This window comes from Oncorhynchus keta, chromosome 15, assembly GCF_023373465.1.
Source record: "Oncorhynchus keta strain PuntledgeMale-10-30-2019 chromosome 15, Oket_V2, whole genome shotgun sequence".
Lineage (NCBI taxonomy): Eukaryota > Metazoa > Chordata > Actinopteri > Salmoniformes > Salmonidae > Oncorhynchus > Oncorhynchus keta.
The window spans coordinates 2734128-2755173 of NC_068435.1; the positions used below are offsets into that span (position 1 = coordinate 2734128).

At 42.2% G+C, this 21046-nt stretch overlaps 1 protein-coding gene across 1 annotated transcript in view; it reads left to right on the forward strand.

Annotated features, from left to right (window-relative positions):
- The window catches only part of st6galnac5a (ST6 (alpha-N-acetyl-neuraminyl-2,3-beta-galactosyl-1,3)-N-acetylgalactosaminide alpha-2,6-sialyltransferase 5a), a 122734-nt gene that overhangs the window by 94868 nt on the left and 6820 nt on the right, over window positions 1-21046 (forward strand). Inside the window, exons 3-4 of the mRNA XM_052462800.1 lie at window positions 8555-8788; window positions 18338-18516. Coding sequence (XP_052318760.1) covers window positions 8555-8788; window positions 18338-18516 — 413 coding nt within the window. The remainder of the gene's footprint in view (window positions 1-8554; window positions 8789-18337; window positions 18517-21046) is intronic.

The following is a 21046-nucleotide window of genomic DNA, read 5'->3' on the forward strand; positions in this document are numbered from 1 at the left end:
GGAGACAGAGAGCTACTTTGAAATACTGAAATAGGGTTCTTGGCCTGCCCTGGTCTGTCTTTCCCCTCTGTGTTTCTCTCTAAAATAGGGTTCTTGGCCTGCCCTGGTCTGTCTTTTCCCTCTGTGTTTCTCTCTAAAATAGGGTTCTTGGCCTGCCCTGGTCTGTCTTTTCCCTCTGTGTTTCTCTCTAAAATAGGGTTCTTGGCCTGCCCTGGTCTGTCTTTTCCCTCTGTGTTTCTCTCTAAAATAGGGTTCTTGGCCTGCCCTGGTCTGTCTTTTCCCTCTGTGTTTCTCTCTAAAATAGGGTTCTTGGCCTGCCCTGGTCTGTCTTTTGCCTCTGTGTTTCTCTCTAAAATAGGGTTCTTGGCCTGCCCTGGTCTGTCTTTTGCCTCTGTGTTTCTCTCTAAAATAGGGTTCTTGGCCTGCCCTGGTCTGTCTTTGTCCTCTGTGTTTCTCTCTAAAATAGGGTTCTTGGCCTGCCCTGGTCTGTCTTTTCCCTCTGTGTTTCTCTCTAAAATAGGGTTCTTGGCCTGCCCTGGTCTGTCTTTTTCCTCTGTGTTTCTCTCTAAAATAGGGTTCTTGGCCTGCCCTGGTCTGTCTTTTCCCTCTGTGTTTCTCTCTAAAATAGGGTTCTTGGCCTGCCCTGGTCTGTCTTTTCCCTCTGTGTTTCTCTCTAAAATAGGGTTCTTGGCCTGCCCTGGTCTGTCTTTTCCTCTGTGTTTCTCTCTAAAATAGGGTTCTTGGCCTGCCCTGGTCTGTCTTTCCCCTCTGTGTTTCTCTCTAAAATAGGGTTCTTGGCCTGCCCTGGTCTGTCTTTTGCCTCTGTGTTTCTCTCTAAAATAGGGTTCTTGGCCTGCCCTGGTCTGTCTTTTGCCTCTGTGTTTCTCTCTAAAATAGGGTTCTTGACCTGCCCTGGTCTGTCTTTTCCCTCTGTGTTTCTCTCTAAAATAGGGTTCTTGGCCTGCCCTGGTCTGTCTTTCCCCCTCGATGTCAGTCTTCCTTTCTCTCTATCCCTCTTTCAATTCAAGGGGCTTTATTGGCATGGGAAACATATGTTTACATTGCCGAAGCAAGTGAAACAGATGATGAACACAAGTGAAATAAACAAGAGAAACATCACAGAAGTTCTGTAGACATTTGAAAATGTTAAGTTATTGTGTTGTAACAATATAACATGTAGTTTAAGTATGAAAGGGAAACTAAACAGGTTAAATATAGGTTGTATTTACAATGTTGTTTGTGTTCCACTGGCTGCCCTTTTCTGATGGCAAACGTCTTGCTGCTGTGACTGCACAGTGCTCCCCTCCAGGATGGAGAAGCTGTTTGTGCTACACGTGGTGCCCTGTTTTCATGGCAACGGGACAAACATCTAGCTGCTGTGACTGCACAGTGCTCCCCTCCAGGATGGAGAAGCTGTTTGTGCTACACGTGGTGCCCTGTTTTCATGGCAACGGGACAAACGTCTTGCTGCTGTGACTGCACAGTGCTCCCCTCCAGGATGGAGAAGCTGTTTGTGCTACACGTGGTGCCCTGTTTTCATGGCAACGGGACAAACGTCTAGCTGCTGTGACTGCACAGTGCTCCCCTCCAGGATGGAGAAGCTGTTTGTGCTACACGTGGTGCCCTGTTTTCATGGCAACGGGACAAACATCTAGCTGCTGTGACTGCACAGTGCACCCCTCCAGGATGGAGAAGCTGTTTGTGCTACACGTGGTGCCCTGTTTTCATGGCAACGGGACAAACGTCTTACTGCTGTGACTGCACAGTGCACCCCTCCAGGATGGAGAAGCAGTTTGTGCTACACGTGGTGCCCTGTTTTCATGGCAACGGGACAAACATCTAGCTGCTGTGACTGCACAGTGCTCCCCTCCAGGATGGAGAAGCTGTTTGTGCTACACGTGGTGCCCTGTTTTCATGGCAACGGGACAAACATCTAGCTGCTGTGACTGCACAGTGCTCCCCTCCAGGATGGAGAAGCTGTTTGTGCTACACGTGGTGCCCTGTTTTCATGGCAACGGGACAAACATCTAGCTGCTGTGACTGCACAGTGCTCCCCTCCAGGATGGAGAAGCTGTTTGTGCTACACGTGGTGCCCTGTTTTCATGGCAACGGGACAAACGTCTTGCTGCTGTATTTCACCTAACAGATATCAGTTTATCCAATTCTTTGTGGGTCTGTGTGATCTATGGGAAATATGTGTGTCAGCTGTGGTCATACAGCTCTCTGTCCAATTCAATTTAAGGGGTTTTATTGGCATGGGAAACACATTACCAAAGCAAGTGAAGTAGATAATAAATAAAAGTGAAATAAACAATCTCTTTCTCTGACAGGGTGCGAGAGTGAGAGGCAGAGCGAGAGCGGCAGAAAGAGAGCGGCAGAGAGAGAGAAGAGAGAGAGGGAGAGAGAGAAGAGAGAGAGGGAGAGAGAGAGAGAGAGGTAGAGAGAAAGAGGCAGAGGGAGAGAGAGAGGCAGAGAGAGAGAGAGAGGGAGAGGGAGAGCGAGAGAGGCAGAGAGAGAGAGAGAGGCAGAGAGAGAGAGAGACAGAGAGGCAGAGAGAGAGAGAGAGAGAGAGGCAGAGAGAGAGAGAGAGGCAGAGAGAGAGAGAGAGAGAGAGAGAGAGAGAGAGAGAGAGAGAGAGAGAGACAGAGAGAGAGAGAGATTGAGGCAGAGGGAGAGAGAGATAGAGGCAGAGGAAGAGAGAGAGAGGAAGAGAGAGAGAGGCAGAGGGAGAGAGGCAGAGGGAGAGAGAGGCAGAGAGAGGTTGAGAGAGAGAGAGGTTGAGTGAGAGAGAGGGAGAGAAATATGATGGCGACTGTAGACCTCCACACTTCATCATGACAGCAACAATGTATCTTTGGCACCCAGAGTCGGGAGTGGAGGGGAGGATTGCTGTCCTATTGACTCTTAACCACCCGTTTTGTTCATTTTTTCACGTTGTTCTTAACTTATTTTGTACATAGTGTTGCTGCTACCGTCTCTTATGACCGTAAAGACGAGTTGCTCACCGCAAATTGGACGAAGAGTTTTTCTTCAATGTGTCGGATGGGAGGGATACACTACTACAGACACCCGTCTTTCGCTGGAGAAGGAAACTGAGATTTAGTGGAAGAGGATCAGGTCAATGATCTGCCCTTGCCTTCCGTCCTGCTAACTAATGTTCAATTGCTGGAAAATAATTGGGACGAGCTGAAAGCAGTGATTCCTCCTTTAAAAGTTGCGATGCAGCATTCTGTCATTTAATTCTCAGCCATTTATTCTGTTACTGCAAGTTATTGCTAGTTTGACCACCAGAGTTATTGCTAGTTTGACCACCAGAGTTATTGCTAGTTTGACCACCAGAGTTATTGCTAGTTTGACCACCAGAGTTATTGCTAGTTTGACCACCAGAGTTATTGCTAGTTTGACCACCAGAGTTATTGCTAGTTTGACCACCAGAGTTATTGCTAGTTTGACCACCAGTTTGAGAAGCATTTGATAGTCTTCCGTATTGCCATTACCAGAGACGGGAGGGCATGCAGGAGACCGGGGTTCAATTCCCCGACGGGGAGGAATGAGTAGGATGTCCTTGTAAATAGCAATTTGTTACTACATGATTCCATATGTGTTATTTCATAGTTGTGATGTCCTCACTATTATTCTACAATGTAGAAAATAGTAAAAACATAGACGAATCCTGGAATGAGTAGGTGTGTCCAAACTTTTTTATTGGTAATAATTAATTTGCATAATTCATTTGCTTAATATTGTGGTGTTTCTATTCCATGAAAAACTAAAAACCTTAATGGGATTCCATTAGGATGGATCGGAAAATATGGCGCTGTACAACGTGACGCACATAAATTCAGATCATTGTCAGTGTAATGGTTTTCCTGTGGTGAAGTAGAGGAGGACCAAAACGCAGCGTGGTTATATTGACTCATGTTTAATAAAAACAGATAAACACGAACACTACAAAACAATAAACGCTGAAAACCAAAAACAGTCCTATCTGGTGCAAAACACAGAGACAGGAACAATCACCCACAAACACACAGTGAAACCCAGGCTACCTAAGTATGATTCTCAATCAGAGACAACTAATGACACCTGCCTCTGATTGAGAACCATACTAGGCCAAAACATAGAAATACCCAAAACCTAGAAAAACAAACATAGACTGCCCACCCAACTCACGCCCTGACCATACTAAATAATGACAAAACAAAGGAAATAAAGGTCAGAACGTGACAGTCAGTTTGTAAATTCAGACCGTTTCGCTCTCACGTTGTAGGGTTGATTTGAGCGTCCTGGTCTTACAACAGCAGTCAAGCACCCAAGCTAACGTTGGCTAGCTTGCTAGCTACTTCCAGACACAAATGAGACCACTCTGACCATTTTACTCCCCCTAGCAGAGCTGGTTAGGCAGTTTTCGTGTTAACCAGAGCATTGGTGACTGTAACTGTGGTGCTGGAAACAATTTTGCCAACGTTTACTGACACCGGCCATATTCAACGGGTGTTGAGCGTAAATTCATTATTCTGCACTCTGGTACTCAGATGTAAGTGCTCTGAAATCGATCTAGAGCGAATTTACGAAAGCACTCAAATGTCCATTGAGAACGCACAACGACAATACCACTTAGGTAAGAATGATCGGAATAATCAAGTAAATAAGCATTGGGTAGTTAGATAGCCTATAGTTAAAATACTGGCAAGTTTGATGTATAACTACCAACGTTAGGTAGATAGCTAACATACCGGTACATACTGCTGTAATGATATGATATGTGGTTCGTAAGGAAGGCGTAGCTCACAAATTGTAACGTAACTTATTTGAAAAGTCTTTATTACATTGAGTAGCAAACTACCGTGAGGACACACTCTATCGACTGCGGATTGCTTTTGGTGCACAGTCGATAGCGCGCTGGACTTCGGGTAAGAAGATTGAGGGTTTGAAACCTGCTCCCTGCTTGTTTCATTTGAAGTCGTGTTTATTATTTGGTTTATATTACCCATTCATCGTCAGTTAGAGACAGAGATGCATTTGGACCCAAAAGCATAATCAGTGCTCTAACTCCCCCTTGGTCTTTAAAGCAAAGTTGGTCGGAGTTTTTTTTCCACACCTTCAACTAGTAGACTATTCTTTAGTAAAGGTTGAATAGTCTGTTTAAGCAAATTAATTACGTACCGGTAATCAAATACTGTCTGCCACTGTTCCTCTTTGCCTTTCTGTCTTCTACACCTCTCTCCCCACCTCGTCTTTCTGTCTTCTACACCTCTCTCCCCACCTCGTCTTTCTGTCTTCTACACCTCTCTCCCCACCTCGTCTTCCTGTCTTCTACACCTCTCTCCCCACCTCGTCTTTCTGTCTTCTACACCTCTCTCCCCACCTCGTCTTTCTGTCTTCTACACCTCTCTCCCCACCTCATCTTTCTGTCTTCTACACCTCTCTCCCCACCTCATCTTTCTGTCTTCTACACCTCTCTCCCCACCTCATCTTTCTGTCTTCTACACCTCTCTCCCCACCTCGTCTTTCTGTCTTCTACACCTCTATCCCCCACTCGTCTTCCTGTCTTCTACACCTCTCTCCCCACCTCGTCTTCCTGTCTTCTACACCTCTCTCCCCACCTCGTCTTTCTGTCTTCTACACCTCTCTCCCCACCTCGTCTTTCTGTCTTCTACACCTCTCTCCCCACCTCGTCTTTCTGTCTTCTACACCTCTCTCCCCACCTCGTCTTTCTGTCTTCTACACCTCTCTCCCCACCTCGTCTTTCTGTCTTCTACACCTCTATCCCCCACTCGTCTTCCTGTCTTCTACACCTCTCTCCCCACCTCGTCTTTCTGTCTTCTACACCTCTATCCCCCACTCGTCTTCCTGTCTTCTACACCTCTCTCCCCACCTCATCTTTCTGTCTTCTACACCTCTCTCCCCACCTCGTCTTTCTGTCTTCTACACCTCTCTCCCCACCTCGTCTTTCTGTCTTCTACACCTCTCTCCCCACCTCGTCTTTCTGTCTTCTACACCTCTATCCCCCACTCGTCTTCCTGTCTTCTACACCTCTCTCCCCACCTCGTCTTTCTGTCTTCTACACCTCTCTCCCCACCTCGTCTTTCTGTCTTCTACACCTCTCTCCCCACCTCGTCTTTCTGTCTTCTACACCTCTCTCCCCACCTCGTCTTTCTGTCTTCTACACCTCTCTCCCCACCTCGTCTTTCTGTCTTCTACACCTCTCTCCCCACCTCGTCTTTCTGTCTTCTACACCTCTATCCCCCACTCGTCTTCCTGTCTTCTACACCTCTCTCCCCACCTCGTCTTCCTGTCTTCTACACCTCTCTCCCCACCTCGTCTTTCTGTCTTCTACACCTCTCTCCCCACCTCGTCTTTCTGTCTTCTACACCTCTATCCCCCACTCGTCTTCCTGTCTTCTACACCTCTCTCCCCACCTCGTCTTTCTGTCTTCTACACCTCTATCCCCCACTCGTCTTTCTGTCTTCTACACCTCTCTCCCCACCTCGTCTTTCTGTCTTCTACACCTCTCTCCCCACCTCTTTCTTCCTCGTTTTATAACGCACACATATGTGCATTGAAGTACAGATTAAACTTGTATTTATAATATAATATTAGAATTATCATAATTATAATGCATTTATTATGTATTTATAACACCTGGATAATGAACTTCTTTCAATAAAGCATTTCACATTCTCCACGGGGTGAAATTAAGTATCTCATTGAAAATACTATCTTGTCGTCACGGCTGTTGAAAGGAGAGGACCAAGGTGCAGCGTGGTGAGCGTACATTTTCTCTTTTATAAAGAAAAGTGACACCGAACAAAACAATAAACACGACAAAAACAAACCGTGAAGCTAAAGGCTATGTGCCATAAACAAAGTCAACCTCCCACAAAGACAGGAGGGAAAGGGCTACCTAAGTATGGTTCTCAATCAGAGACAACGATAGACAGCTGTCCCTGATTGAGAACCATACCAGGCCAAAACATAGAAATACAAAATCATAGATAACAAAACATAGAATGCCACCCTGACCACACCAAATAGAGACATAAAAAGGCTCTCTAAGGTCAAGGCGTGACACCTGTGTCCTCAGATTAATGCTGATGAAGGGAGTTCGATATGCATAAGTTTTTTTTCTGTATATAACAATTACAAATCAGTCTTTACTCAAATCATGTTTCTAGTCTATTACATAGTTACAATGTGTAATCATTGATGTCCCAGGAGCAGGAGTGGTAAACACTGTTGAAGTCTATAATTGTAATACATACATGCAGACACATCATCATTCAAAGACTGGAGTCTCCTAAAGTTGATTCAGCTGCGGGATCGGGGCACCACCAGTACAGAGCTTGCTCAGGAATGGCAGCAGGCAGGTGTGAGTGCATCTGCACGCACCGTGAGGCGAAGACTTTTGGAGGATGGCTTGGTGTCAAGAAGGGCAGGAAAGAAGTCACTTCTCTCCAGGATATTCTGCAAAGGGTACAGGGATTGGACTGCTGAGGACTGGGGTAAAGTCATTTTATCTGATGAATCCCCTTTCTGATTGTTTGGGGCATCCGGAAAAAAGCTTGTCCGGAGAAGACAAGGTGAGCGCTACCATCTGTACTGTGTCATGCCAACAGTAAAGCATCCTGAGACCATTCATGTGTGGGGTTGCTTCTCAGCCAAGGGAGTGGGCTCACTCACTCACAGCCATGAATAAAGAATGGTACCAACACATTGAGGAGTACACCACAACAGTCAATGGCTTTATCAATAAATGCATCGAGCAGGTCGTCCCCAAAGTGATTACGTACATAACCCAACCAGAAGCAATGGATTACAGGCAACATTCGCACTGAGCTAAAGGCTAGAGCTGCCTCTTTCAAGGAGCGGGACTCTAACAAGAAATCCAGCTCTGCCCCCCGACGAACCATCAAACAGGCAAAGCATCAATACAGGACAAAGATCGAATCGTACTACACCAGCTCCGACTACACCGCTCACTGGATTATTATTATTAGTATCTATTATTATTATCATTATTATTATTATTATTATTATCATTATTATCATTCATATCATTATTATTATCATCATTTATTAGTATCATTATTCATCTGATTATTATTATTTTTTATTTTATTTTTTTTTATTTCACCATTATTTTTTTATTTTTTATTTAACCAGGTAGGCTAGTTGAGAACAAGTTCTCATTTGCAACTGAGAACACGACCTGGCCAAGATAAAGCATAGCAGTGTGAACAGACAACACAGAGTTACACATGGAGTAAACAATTAGCAAGTCAATAACACAGTAGAAAAAATGGGCAGTCTATATACAATGTGTGCAAAAGGCATGAGGAGGTAGGCGAATAATACAATTTTGCAGATTAACACTGGAGTGATAAATGATCAGATGGTCATGTACATTTATTTTAATTATTCATATTATCATTATTATATTAAGATGCACTGCCATAGCCTCACTCCTCTCCCCCTTCCTACCCCTGTCTACTGAAATAACACAATCTCCTTCTCCTGCCTCTGAAAATGCTCCTCCTCTCTCCTCCTCTAGCCTCTGAAAATGCACTGCCATAGCTGTGCGTTGGTGACCAGCTCCGGTCACCTGATAGGTGGTGGTCGCGGCGAGGAGATCGACCGGGCGGAGTGTGTGATCCGTATGAACGACGCCCCCACGGCGCGGGGCTATGGTGGAGACGTTGGGCGCCGCACCTCGCTACGTGTCATCGCTCACTCCAGCATGCAGAGGGTCCTACGGAGCCGTCACGAACTGCTCAACGCATCCCAGGTTAGATGCTACATGCTATAAGAGATAAATACATCCCAGGTTAGATGCTACATGCTATAAGAGATAAATACATCCCAGGTTAGATGCTACATGCTATAAGAGATAAATACATCCCAGGTTAGATGCTATAAGAGATAAATACATCCCAGGTTAGATGCTACATGCTATAAGAGATAAAGACATCCCAGGTTAGATGCTACATGCTATAAGAGATAAATACATCCCAGGTTAGATGCTACATGCTATAAGAGATAAATACATCCCAGGTTAGATGCTACATGCTATAAGAGATAAATACATCCCAGGTTAGATGCTACATGCTATAAGAGATAAATACATCCCAGGTTAGATGCTGCATGCTACAAGAGATAAATACATCCCAGGTTAGATGCTACATGCTATAAGAGATAAATACATCCCAGGTTAGATGCTACATGCTATAAGAGATAAATACATCCCAGGTTAGATGCTACATGCTATAAGAGATAAATACATCCCAGGTTAGATGCTATAAGAGATAAATACATCCCAGGTTAGATGCTACATGCTATAAGAGATAAATACATCCCAGGTTAGATGCTACATGCTATAAGAGATAAATACATCCCAGGTTAGATGCTACATGCTATAAGAGATAAATACATCCCAGGTTAGATGCTACATGCTATAAGAGATAAATACATCCCAGGTTAGATGCTACATGCTATAAGAGATAAATACATCCCAGGTTAGATGCTACATGCTATAAGAGATAAATACATCCCAGGTTAGATGCTACATGCTATAAGAGATAAATACATCCCAGGTTAGATGATACATGCTATAAGAGATAAATACATCCCAGGTTAGATGCTGCATGCTATAAGAGATAAATACATCCCAGGTTAGATGCTACATGCTATAAGAGATAAATACATCCCAGGTTAGATGCTACATGCTATAAGAGATAAATACATCCCAGGTTAGATGCTACATGCTATAAGAGATAAATACATCCCAGGTTAGATGCTGCATGCTACAAGAGATAAATACATCCCAGGTTAGATGCTACATGCTATAAGAGATAAATACATCCCAGGTTAGATGCTACATGCTATAAGAGATAAATACATCCCAGGTTAGATGCTACATGCTATAAGAGATAAATACATCCCAGGTTAGATGCTACATGCTATAAGAGATAAATACATCCCAGGTTAGATGCTACATGCTATAAGAGATAAATACATCCCAGGTTAGATGCTACATGCTATAAGAGATAAATACATCCCAGGTTAGATGCTACAAGAGATAAATACATCCCAGGTTAGATGCTATAAGAGATAAATACATCCCAGGTTAGATGCTACATGCTATAAGAGATAAATACATCCCAGGTTAGATGCTACAAGAGATAAATACATCCCAGGTTAGATGCTATAAGAGATAAATACATCCCAGGTTAGATGCTACGTGCTATAAGAGATAAATACATCCCAGGTGAGATGCTACATGCTATAAGAGATAAATACATCCCAGGTTAGATGCTACATGCTATAAGAGATAAATACATCCCAGGTTAGATGCTACATGCTATAAGAGATAAATACATCCCAGGTTAGATGCTACATGCTATAAGAGATAAATACATCCCAGGTTAGATGCTACATGCTATAAGAGATAAATACATCCCAGGTTAGATGCTGCATGCTACAAGAGATAAATACATCCCAGGTTAGATGCTACATGCTATAAGAGATAAATACATCCCAGGTTAGATGCTACAAGAGATAAATACATCCCAGGTTAGATGCTACATGCTATAAGAGATAAATACATCCCAGGTTAGATGCTACATGCTATAAGAGATCAATACATCCCAGGTTAGATGCTACATGCTATAAGAGATAAATACATCCCAGGTTAGATGCTACATACTATAAGAGATAAATACATCCCAGGTTAGATGCTACATGCTATAAGAGATAAATACATCCCAGGTTAGATGCTACATGCTATAAGAGATAAATACATCCCAGGTTAGATGCTACATGCTATAAGAGATAAATACATCCCAGGTTAGATGCTACATGCTATAAGAGATAAATACATCCCAGGTTAGATGCTACATGCTATAAGAGATAAATACATCCCAGGTTAGATGCTACATGCTATAAGAGATAAATACATCCCAGGTTAGATGCTACATGCTATAAGAGATAAATACATCCCAGGTTAGATGCTACATGCTATAAGAGATAAATACATCCCAGGTTAGATGCTACAAGAGATAAATACATCCCAGGTTAGATGCTACATGCTATAAGAGATAAATACATCCCAGGTTAGATGCTACATGCTATAAGAGATAAATACATCCCAGGTTAGATGCTACATGCTATAAGAGATAAATACATCCCAGGTTAGATGCTACATGCTATAAGATATAAATATACTGCATATGCTTTTTTTTTTAAACTTACAGTAATGAGTGCATGCATTTTAGTATAGGTGACCCCAGAGGGAATCGAAACCACAATCCATTGCAAGTGCCATGCAACTGAGCCACACAGGGCTACATAGTTAGTAGATGCTATAATATATTTAATATGATGTGTTTTCATGTGTTATCCCTTCTGCGCTTTTGAAGTGTTTCAATCTTATCAATGTATCAAGGTTTAACCCAATCAGTAGTAGCATTACATTCTCCTCCCTCCAGGACACAGTGTTTATCAGTAGTAACATTACATTCTCCTCCCTCCAGGACACAGTGTTTATCAGTAGTAACATTACATTCTCCTCCCTCCAGGACACAGTGTTTATCAGTAGTAACATTACATTCTCCTCCCTCCAGGACACAGTGTTTATCAGTAGTAACATTACATTCTCCTCCCTTAGGACACAGTGTTTATCAGTAGTAACATTACATTCTCCTCCCTCCAGGACACAGTGTTTATCAGTAGTAACATTACATTCTCCTCCCTCCAGGACACAGTGTTTATCAGTAGTAACATTACATTACATTCTCCTCCCTCCAGGACACAGTGTTTATCAGTAGTAACATTACATTACATTCTCTTCCCTCCAGGACACAGTGTTTATCAGTAGTAACATTACATTCTCCTCCCTCCAGGACACAGTGTTTATCAGTAGTAACATTACATTACATTCTCTTCCCTCCAGGACACAGTGTTTATCAGTAGTAACATTACATTACATTCTCCTCCCTCCAGGACACAGTGTTTATCAGTAGTAACATTACATTCTCCTCCCTCCAGGACACAGTGTTTATCAGTAGTAACATTACATTACATTCTCCTCCCTCCAGGACACAGTGTTTATCAGTAGTAACATTACATTCTCCTCCCTCCAGGACACAGTGTTTATCAGTAGTAACATTACATTCTCCTCCCTCCAGGACACAGTGTTTATCAGTAGTAGCATTACATTCTCCTCCCTCCAGGACACAGTGTTTATCAGTAGTAACATTACATTCTCCTCCCTCCAGGACACAGTGTTTATCAGTAGTAACATTACATTCTCCTCCCTCCAGGACACAGTGTTTATCAGTAGTAGCATTACATTCTCCTCCCTCCAGGACACAGTGTTTATCAGTAGTAACATTACATTCTCCTCCCTCCAGGACACAGTGTTTATCAGTAGTAACATTACATTCTCTTCCCTCCAGGACACAGTGTTTATCAGTAGTAACATTACATTACATTCTCTTCCCTCCAGGACACAGTGTTTATCAGTAGTAACATTACATTACATTCTCCTCCCTCCAGGACACAGTGTTTATCAGTAGTAACATTACATTCTCCTCCCTCCAGGACACAGTGTTTATCAGTAGTAACATTACATTCTCTTCCCTCCAGGACACAGTGTTTATCAGTAGTAACATTACATTACATTCTCTTCCCTCCAGGACACAGTGTTTATCAGTAGTAACATTACATTACATTCTCTTCCCTCCAGGACACAGTGTTTATCAGTAGTAACATTACATTACATTCTCCTCCCTCCAGGACACAGTGTTTATCAGTAGTAACATCCCTACATTACATTAACATTACATTCTCCTCCCTCCAGGACACAGTGTTTATCAGTAGTAACATTACATTCTCCTCCCTCCAGGACACAGTGTTTATCAGTAATAACATTACATTACATTCTCCTCCCTCCAGGACACAGTGTTTATCAGTAGTAACATTACATTACATTCTCCTCCCTCCAGGACACAGTGTTTATCAGTAGTAACATTACATTCTCTTCCCTCCAGGACACAGTGTTTATCAGTAGTAACATTACATTACATTCTCCTCCCTCCAGGACACAGTGTTTATCAGTAGTAACATTACATTCTCTTCCCTCCAGGACACAGTGTTTATCAGTAGTAACATTACATTACATTCTCCTCCCTCCAGGACACAGTGTTTATCAGTAGTAACATTACATTCTCCTCCCTCCAGGACACAGTGTTTATCAGTAGTAACATTACATTACATTCTCTTCCCTCCAGGACACAGTGTTTATCAGTAGTAACATTACATTACATTCTCCTCCCTCCAGGACACAGTGTTTATCAGTAGTAACATTACATTCTCCTCCCTCCAGGACACAGTGTTTATCAGTAGTAACATTACATTACATTCTCCTCCCTCCAGGACACAGTGTTTATCAGTAGTAACATTACATTCTCCTCCCTCCAGGACACAGTGTTTATCAGTAGTAACATTACATTCTCCTCCCTCCAGGACACAGTGTTTATCAGTAGTAGCATTACATTCTCCTCCCTCCAGGACACAGTGTTTATCAGTAGTAACATTACATTCTCCTCCCTCCAGGACACAGTGTTTATCAGTAGTAACATTACATTCTCCTCCCTCCAGGACACAGTGTTTATCAGTAGTAACATTACATTCTCCTCCCTCCAGGACACAGTGTTTATCAGTAGTAACATTACATTCTCCTCCCTCCAGGACACAGTGTTTATCAGTAGTAACATTACATTCTCTTCCCTCCAGGACACAGTGTTTATCAGTAGTAACATTACATTACATTCTCCTCCCTCCAGGACACAGTGTTTATCAGTAGTAACATTACATTACATTCTCCTCCCTCCAGGACACAGTGTTTATCAGTAGTAACATTACATTCTCCTCCCTCCAGGACACAGTGTTTATCAGTAGTAACATTACATTCTCTTCCCTCCAGGACACAGTGTTTATCAGTAGTAACATTACATTACATTCTCCTCCCTCCAGGACACAGTGTTTATCAGTAGTAACATTCTCCTCCCTCCAGGACACAGTGTTTATTAGTAACATTACATTCCTCCCTCCAGGACACAGTGTTTATCAGTAATAACATTACATTACATTCTCCTCCCTCCAGGACACAGTGTTTATCAGTAGTAACATTACATTACATTCTCCTCCAGGAACAGTGTTTATCAGTTAACATTCATTCTCCCTCCAGGACACAGTGTTTATCAGTAGTAACATTACATTCTCCTCCCTCCAGGACACAGTGTTTATCAGTAACATTACATTACATTCTCCTCCCTCCAGGAACAGTGTTTATCATTAACATTCATTCCTCCCTCCAGGACACAGTGTTTATCAGTAGTAACATTACATTACATTCTCCTCCCTCCAGGACACAGTGTTTATCAGTAGTAACATTACATTCTCTTCCCTCCAGGACACAGTGTTTATCAGTAGTAACATTACATTACATTCTCCTCCCTCCAGGACACAGTGTTTATCAGTAGTAACATTACATTCTCTTCCCTCCAGGACACAGTGTTTATCAGTAGTAACATTACATTCTCCTCCCTCCAGGACACAGTGTTTATCAGTAGTAACATTACATTCTCCTCCCTCCAGGACACAGTGTTTATCAGTAGTAACATTACATTCTCCTCCCTCCAGGACACAGTGTTTATCAGTAGTAACATTACATTCTCCTCCCTCCAGGACACAGTGTTTATCAGTAGTAACATTACATTACATTCTCCTCCCTCCAGGACACAGTGTTTATCAGTAGTAACATTACATTCTCTTCCCTCCAGGACACAGTGTTTATCAGTAGTAACATTACATTACATTCTCCTCCCTCCAGGACACAGTGTTTATCAGTAGTAACATTACATTACATTCTCCCTCCAGGACACAGTGTTTATCAGTAGTAACATTACATTCTCCTCCCTCCAGGACACAGTGTTTATCAGTAGTAACATTACATTATCAGTTCATTACATTCTCCCTCCAGGACACAGTGTTTATCAGTAGTAACATTACATTCTCCTCCCTCCAGGACACAGTGTTTATCAGTAGTAACATTACATTACATTCTCCTCCCTCCAGGACACAGTGTTTATCAGTAGTAGGACACAGTGTTTACATTAACATTACTCCTCCCTCCAGGACACAGTGTTTATCAGTAGTAACATTACATTCTCTTCCCTCCAGGACACAGTGTTTATCAGTAGTAACATTACATTACATTCTCTTCCCTCCAGGACACAGTGTTTATCAGTAGTAACATTACATTCTCCTCCCTCCAGGAGTGTTTACAGTGTTTATCAGTAGTAACATAACATTACATTCTCTCCCTCCAGGACACAGTGTTTATCAGTAGTAACATTACATTCTCTCCCTCCAGGACACAGTGTTTATCAGTAGTAACATTACATTACATTCTCCTCCCTCCAGGACACAGTGTTTATCAGTAGGAACATTACATTACATTCTCCTCCCTCCAGGACACAGTGTTTATCAGTAGTAACATTACATTACATTCTCCTCCCTCCAGGACACAGTGTTTATCAGTAGTAACATTACATTACATTCTTCTCTCCCTCCAGGACACAGTGTTTATCAGTAGTAACATTACATTACATTCTCCTCCCTCCAGGACACAGTGTTTATCAGTAGTAACATTACATTCTCCTCCCTCCAGGACACAGTGTTTATCAGTAGTAACATTACATTCTCCTCCCTCCAGGACACAGTGTTTATCAGTAGTAACATTACATTCTCCTCCCTCCAGGACACAGTGTTTATCAGTAGTAACATTACATTACATTCTCCTCCCTCCAGGACACAGTGTTTATCAGTAGTAACATTACATTACATTCTCCTCCCTCCAGGACACAGTGTTTATCAGTAGTAACATTACATTACATTCTCCTCCCTCCAGGACACAGTGTTTATCAGTAGTAACATTACATTACATTCTAACATTACATTCTCCTCCCTCCAGGACACAGTGTTTATCAGTAGTAACATTACATTCTCCTCCCTCCAGGACACAGTGTTTATCAGTAGTAACATTACATTACATTCTCCTCCCTCCAGGACACAGTGTTTATCAGTAGTAACATTACATTCTCCTCCCTCCAGGACACAGTGTTTATCAGTAGTAACATTACATTACATTCTCCTCCCTCCAGGACACAGTGTTTATCAGTAGTAACATTACATTACATTCTCCTCCCTCCAGGACACAGTGTTTATCAGTAGTAACATTACATTACATTCTCCTCCCTCCAGGACACAGTGTTTATCAGTAGTAACATTACATTCTCTTCCCTCCAGGACACAGTGTTTATCAGTAGTAACATTACATTACATTCTCCTCCCTCCAGGACACAGTGTTTATCAGTAGTAACATTACATTACATTCTCCTCCCTCCAGGACACAGTGTTTATCAGTAGTAACATTACAGTGTTTATCAGTAGTAACATTACCTCCCTCCAGGACACAGTGTTTATCAGTAGTAACATTACATTCTCTTCCCTCCAGGACACAGTGTTTATCAGTAGTAACATTACATTACATTCTCTTCCCTCCAGGACACAGTGTTTATCAGTAGTAACATTACATTACATTCTCTTCCCTCCAGGACACAGTGTTTATCAGTAGTCCCTCCAGGAACAGTGTTTACATTACATTCTCCTCCCTCCAGGACACAGTGTTTATCAGTAGTAACATTACATTCTCCTCCCTCCAGGACACAGTGTTTATCAGTAGTAACATTACATTCTCCTCCCTCCAGGACACAGTGTTTATCAGTAGTAACATTACATTCTCCTCCCTCCAGGACACAGTGTTTATCAGTAGTAACATTACATTCTCCTCCCTCCAGGACACAGTGTTTATCAGTAGTAACATTACATTCTCCTCCCTCCAGGACACAGTGTTTATCAGTAGTAACATTACATTCTCCTCCCTCCAGGACACAGTGTTTATCAGTAGTATTACATTACATTCTCCTCCCTCCAGGACACAGTGTTTATCAGTAGTAACATTACATTCTCCTCCCTCCAGGACACAGTGTTTATCAGTAGTAACATTACATTCTCCTCCCTCCAGGACACAGTGTTTATCAGTAGTAACATTACATTCTCCTCCCTCCAGGACACAGTGTTTATCAGTAGTAACATTACATTCTCCTCCCTCCAGGACACAGTGTTTATCAGTAGTAACATTACATTCTCCTCCCTCCAGGACACAGTGTTTATCAGTAGTAACAACATCCCTCCAGGACACAGTGTTTATCAGTAGTAACATTACTCCCTCCAGGACACAGTGTTTATCAGTAGTAACATTACATTCTCCTCCATCCAGGACACAGTGTTTATCAGTAGTAACATTACATTCTCCTCCCTCCAGGACACAGTGTTTATCAGTAGTAACATTACATTCTCCTCCCTCCAGGACACAGTGTTTATCAGTAGTAACATTACATTACATTCTCATTCTCCCTCCAGGACACAGTGTTTATCAGTAGTAACATTACATTCTCCTCCCTCCAGGACACAGTGTTTATCAGTAGTAACATTACATTACATTCTCCTCCCTCCAGGACACAGTGTTTATCAGTAGTAACTCCTCCATTACATTACATAGTAACATCTCCTCCCTCCAGGACACAGTGTTTATCAGTAGTAACATTACATTACATTCTCCTCCCTCCAGGACACAGTGTTTATCAGTAGTAACATTACATTCTCCTCCCTCCAGGACACAGTGTTTATCAGTAGTAACATTACATTACATTCTCCTCCCTCCAGGACACAGTGTTTATCAGTAGTAACATTACATTACATTCTCCTCCCTCCAGGACACAGTGTTTATCAGTAGTAACATTACATTCTCCTCCCTCCAGGACACAGTGTTTATCAGTAGTAACATTACATTCTCCTCCCTCCAGGACACAGTGTTTATCAGTAGTAACATTACATTCTCCTCCCTCCAGGACACAGTGTTTATCAGTAGTAACATTACATTACATTCTCCTCCCTCCAGGACACAGTGTTTATCAGTAGTAACATTACATTCTCCTCCCTCCAGGACACAGTGTTTATCAGTTGTAAAATTACATTCTCCTCCCTTCCAGGACACAGTGTTTATCAGTAGTAACATTACATTACATTCTCCTCCTCCAGGACACAGTGTTTACAGTGTTTATCAGGTAGTCAGTAGTAACATTACATTCTCCTCCCTCCAGGACACAGTGTTTATCAGTAGTAACATTACATTACATTCTCCTCCCTCCAGGACACAGTGTTTATCTTCTGGGGGCCCAGTAATTACATGAGGCGAGATGGGAAGGGTCTGGTCTACAACAACCTGAGGTTGATGAACCAGGTGCTGCCCAAACTAAAGGTCTACATGATCTCCTGGCAGAAGATGTTGCAGTCTGACGAACTCTTCAAGAGGGAGACGGGCAAGGACAGGTCAGTTAAACCTACATGCTAGAGTACTGTAGTTGGAAAAGTGAGTTGAGCTAAATTAATCTACACTACTTTACTGTAGACGGGCACTAACACTGGTTTGTCCGATGCCAATGACATGCCATTCATTTTTGTCCAATACAGGGGGGTATTCGCTTACACTCCTGATCCTACCAATTCAAGACTAATATATTTATAGCTCAAAAACATGTGAGCAGGCTCGCTAGACTACTTTATTGTAGATCAAAGACATGTGAGCAGGCTCGCTAGAATACTTTATTGTAGATCAAAGACATGTGAGCAGGCTAGCTAGACTACTTTATTGTAGATCAAAGACATGTGAGCAGGCTGGTGTTGTGACTTTACTTTCATTAATCTGGTGACTGTTATTTATTTAATCCATTAACTATGATGTAACAATTAACTCATTAGGAATTTGGGCCACCACAGAAGAGTTTGATTAAAGAGTTACCATCTCCCGAATTCACTTCCTTGAGACCCCTTCCTGCTCCAATCTCGTTAACGGGATATATTTGACAACATCCAGTGAAATTGCAGTGCGCCAAATCCAAAAACAGAACTACTCATAATAAGAATTCATAAAACATACAAGTGTTACATCCAGCTGCCGTGTCAGATTTCAAAAAGGCTTTACGGTGAAAGAAAACCATGCGATTATCTGAGGACAGCACCCCGCATATATAAAGGCATGACAAACACATTTCAACCTGGCAGGTGCAACACATTGAAAATAGCGGTAAGTTGAAAACAAACATTTTTGGGATAGTTTGTCCTCAGGGTTTCGCCTGACATATCAGTTCTGTTATACTCACAGACATAGAAAACACTCTAAAGTTTCTAAAATGATCTAAATCTACCAATTATATGCATATCCTAGCTTCTGGGCCTGAGTAACAGGCAGTTTACTTTGGGCACGTCAGTCATCCAAATACTGCCCCCTATCCCGAAGAAGTTTTAAACTCTATAAGGTATCTATTACATCTCCTGAATTACACTCTATAAGGTATCTATTACATCTCCTGAATTACTCTATAAGGTATCTATTAGGTATCTATTACATCTCCTGAATTAAACTCTATAAGGTATCTATTACATCTCCTGAATTACACTCTATAAGGTACCTATTACATCTACTGAATTACTCTATAAAGTATCTATTATAAACAGTCTTATTAATCATTGCCTCTTATCACATCATCCTTCCGAACAGTCGTAACCTCATGCATCTGCAAAAACCCCAGCCTTACTCATGATTACTGCACCGATTGGTTTAATTATTTATTTACTAGCTAACTAAAATGAGAAAACAGGATAACATACACACTTAATACACGAGAAGAAATGTCCCTAGTGGACTGACAAAATATGGCGGCTTAAACACAACAAATGAAGAGGGTTGGGGAGGAGAGATAAGAAAGGATACTTATCGTTTATACATTCTAGGACTGTCCTCACATTAATCATATACTTTGCACACGAACCGCCGCCCGTTTGGAATAAGAAATCATGAATGTATTTATGTCTGAATGCCGTTCGCCGTTTCTCTGTCGAAACTAGCCCTCCTTCGGAAGAATGTTGGTTTGGCCTTTCGGCGGCACGCTTGTACGGCTCTGGTGTCCAAAAGGGGGGGACCCACTTTTCCGTCTTTTCACTCTGTCGACGGTTCCCCTCGGTGATGAGATTAGAAGCATACTGTGATTTGATGGTGGTGGTCCTTCTGTAGCTCAGTTGGTAGAGCATGGCGCTTGTAACGCCAGGGTAGTGGGTTCGATCCCCGGGACCACCCATACGTAGAATGTATGCACACATGACTGTAAGTCGCTTTGGATAAAAGCGTCTGCTAAATGGCATATATTATTATTATTTATTATTATATTTGAGACTCATAGTAGGATGGGATGGTTTGCAGTGTAGTATGATGGTCCCACTTCGATCGTGCTTTTCTCAATATCTGACTTAGGGCAGCTAATCAACCAGTGATTGTCTGGGAAGTGAGCTTCTCGCCTGCACCTCGTGTTGATTGTTCAGGATTCAGATCACATTACACGCACAGCAGCAACTTGGCAATGTTCTGGTCTAGTTTGTTCATTCTTAGCCAGTCCTTTTTTAAGCATTCTGGTCGAAAAGGACGGTTCCATCAGACCGACATGCTCTCTGACCTCACTCGGGGCGTGGCTACTTAATGTGCAAAGGACATTAGAAGTTATATCTTACGACTCCTAAAATCATAGTCCCATCTTAACAAAAATAATGTCATCATTTCTCATATTGTATGCACAATGTATTGGATGGAAACTTGATAGATAAAAGGGGGTAGGTATCCTTTCCAAGTTGCAATATTTCATCCATACAGCTTTTAATGACATCACAAAATGAAAAACAATATGACATTTGTTTCCCACTGACCATTCCCCCCCATTCTATATGTTAGAAGTATTGTTCAATTATCAACTTTTTGGGCAAAACTCTCTGGAGACAAAGGGACATTATTTTAGCCAATACTGGAGGGTGA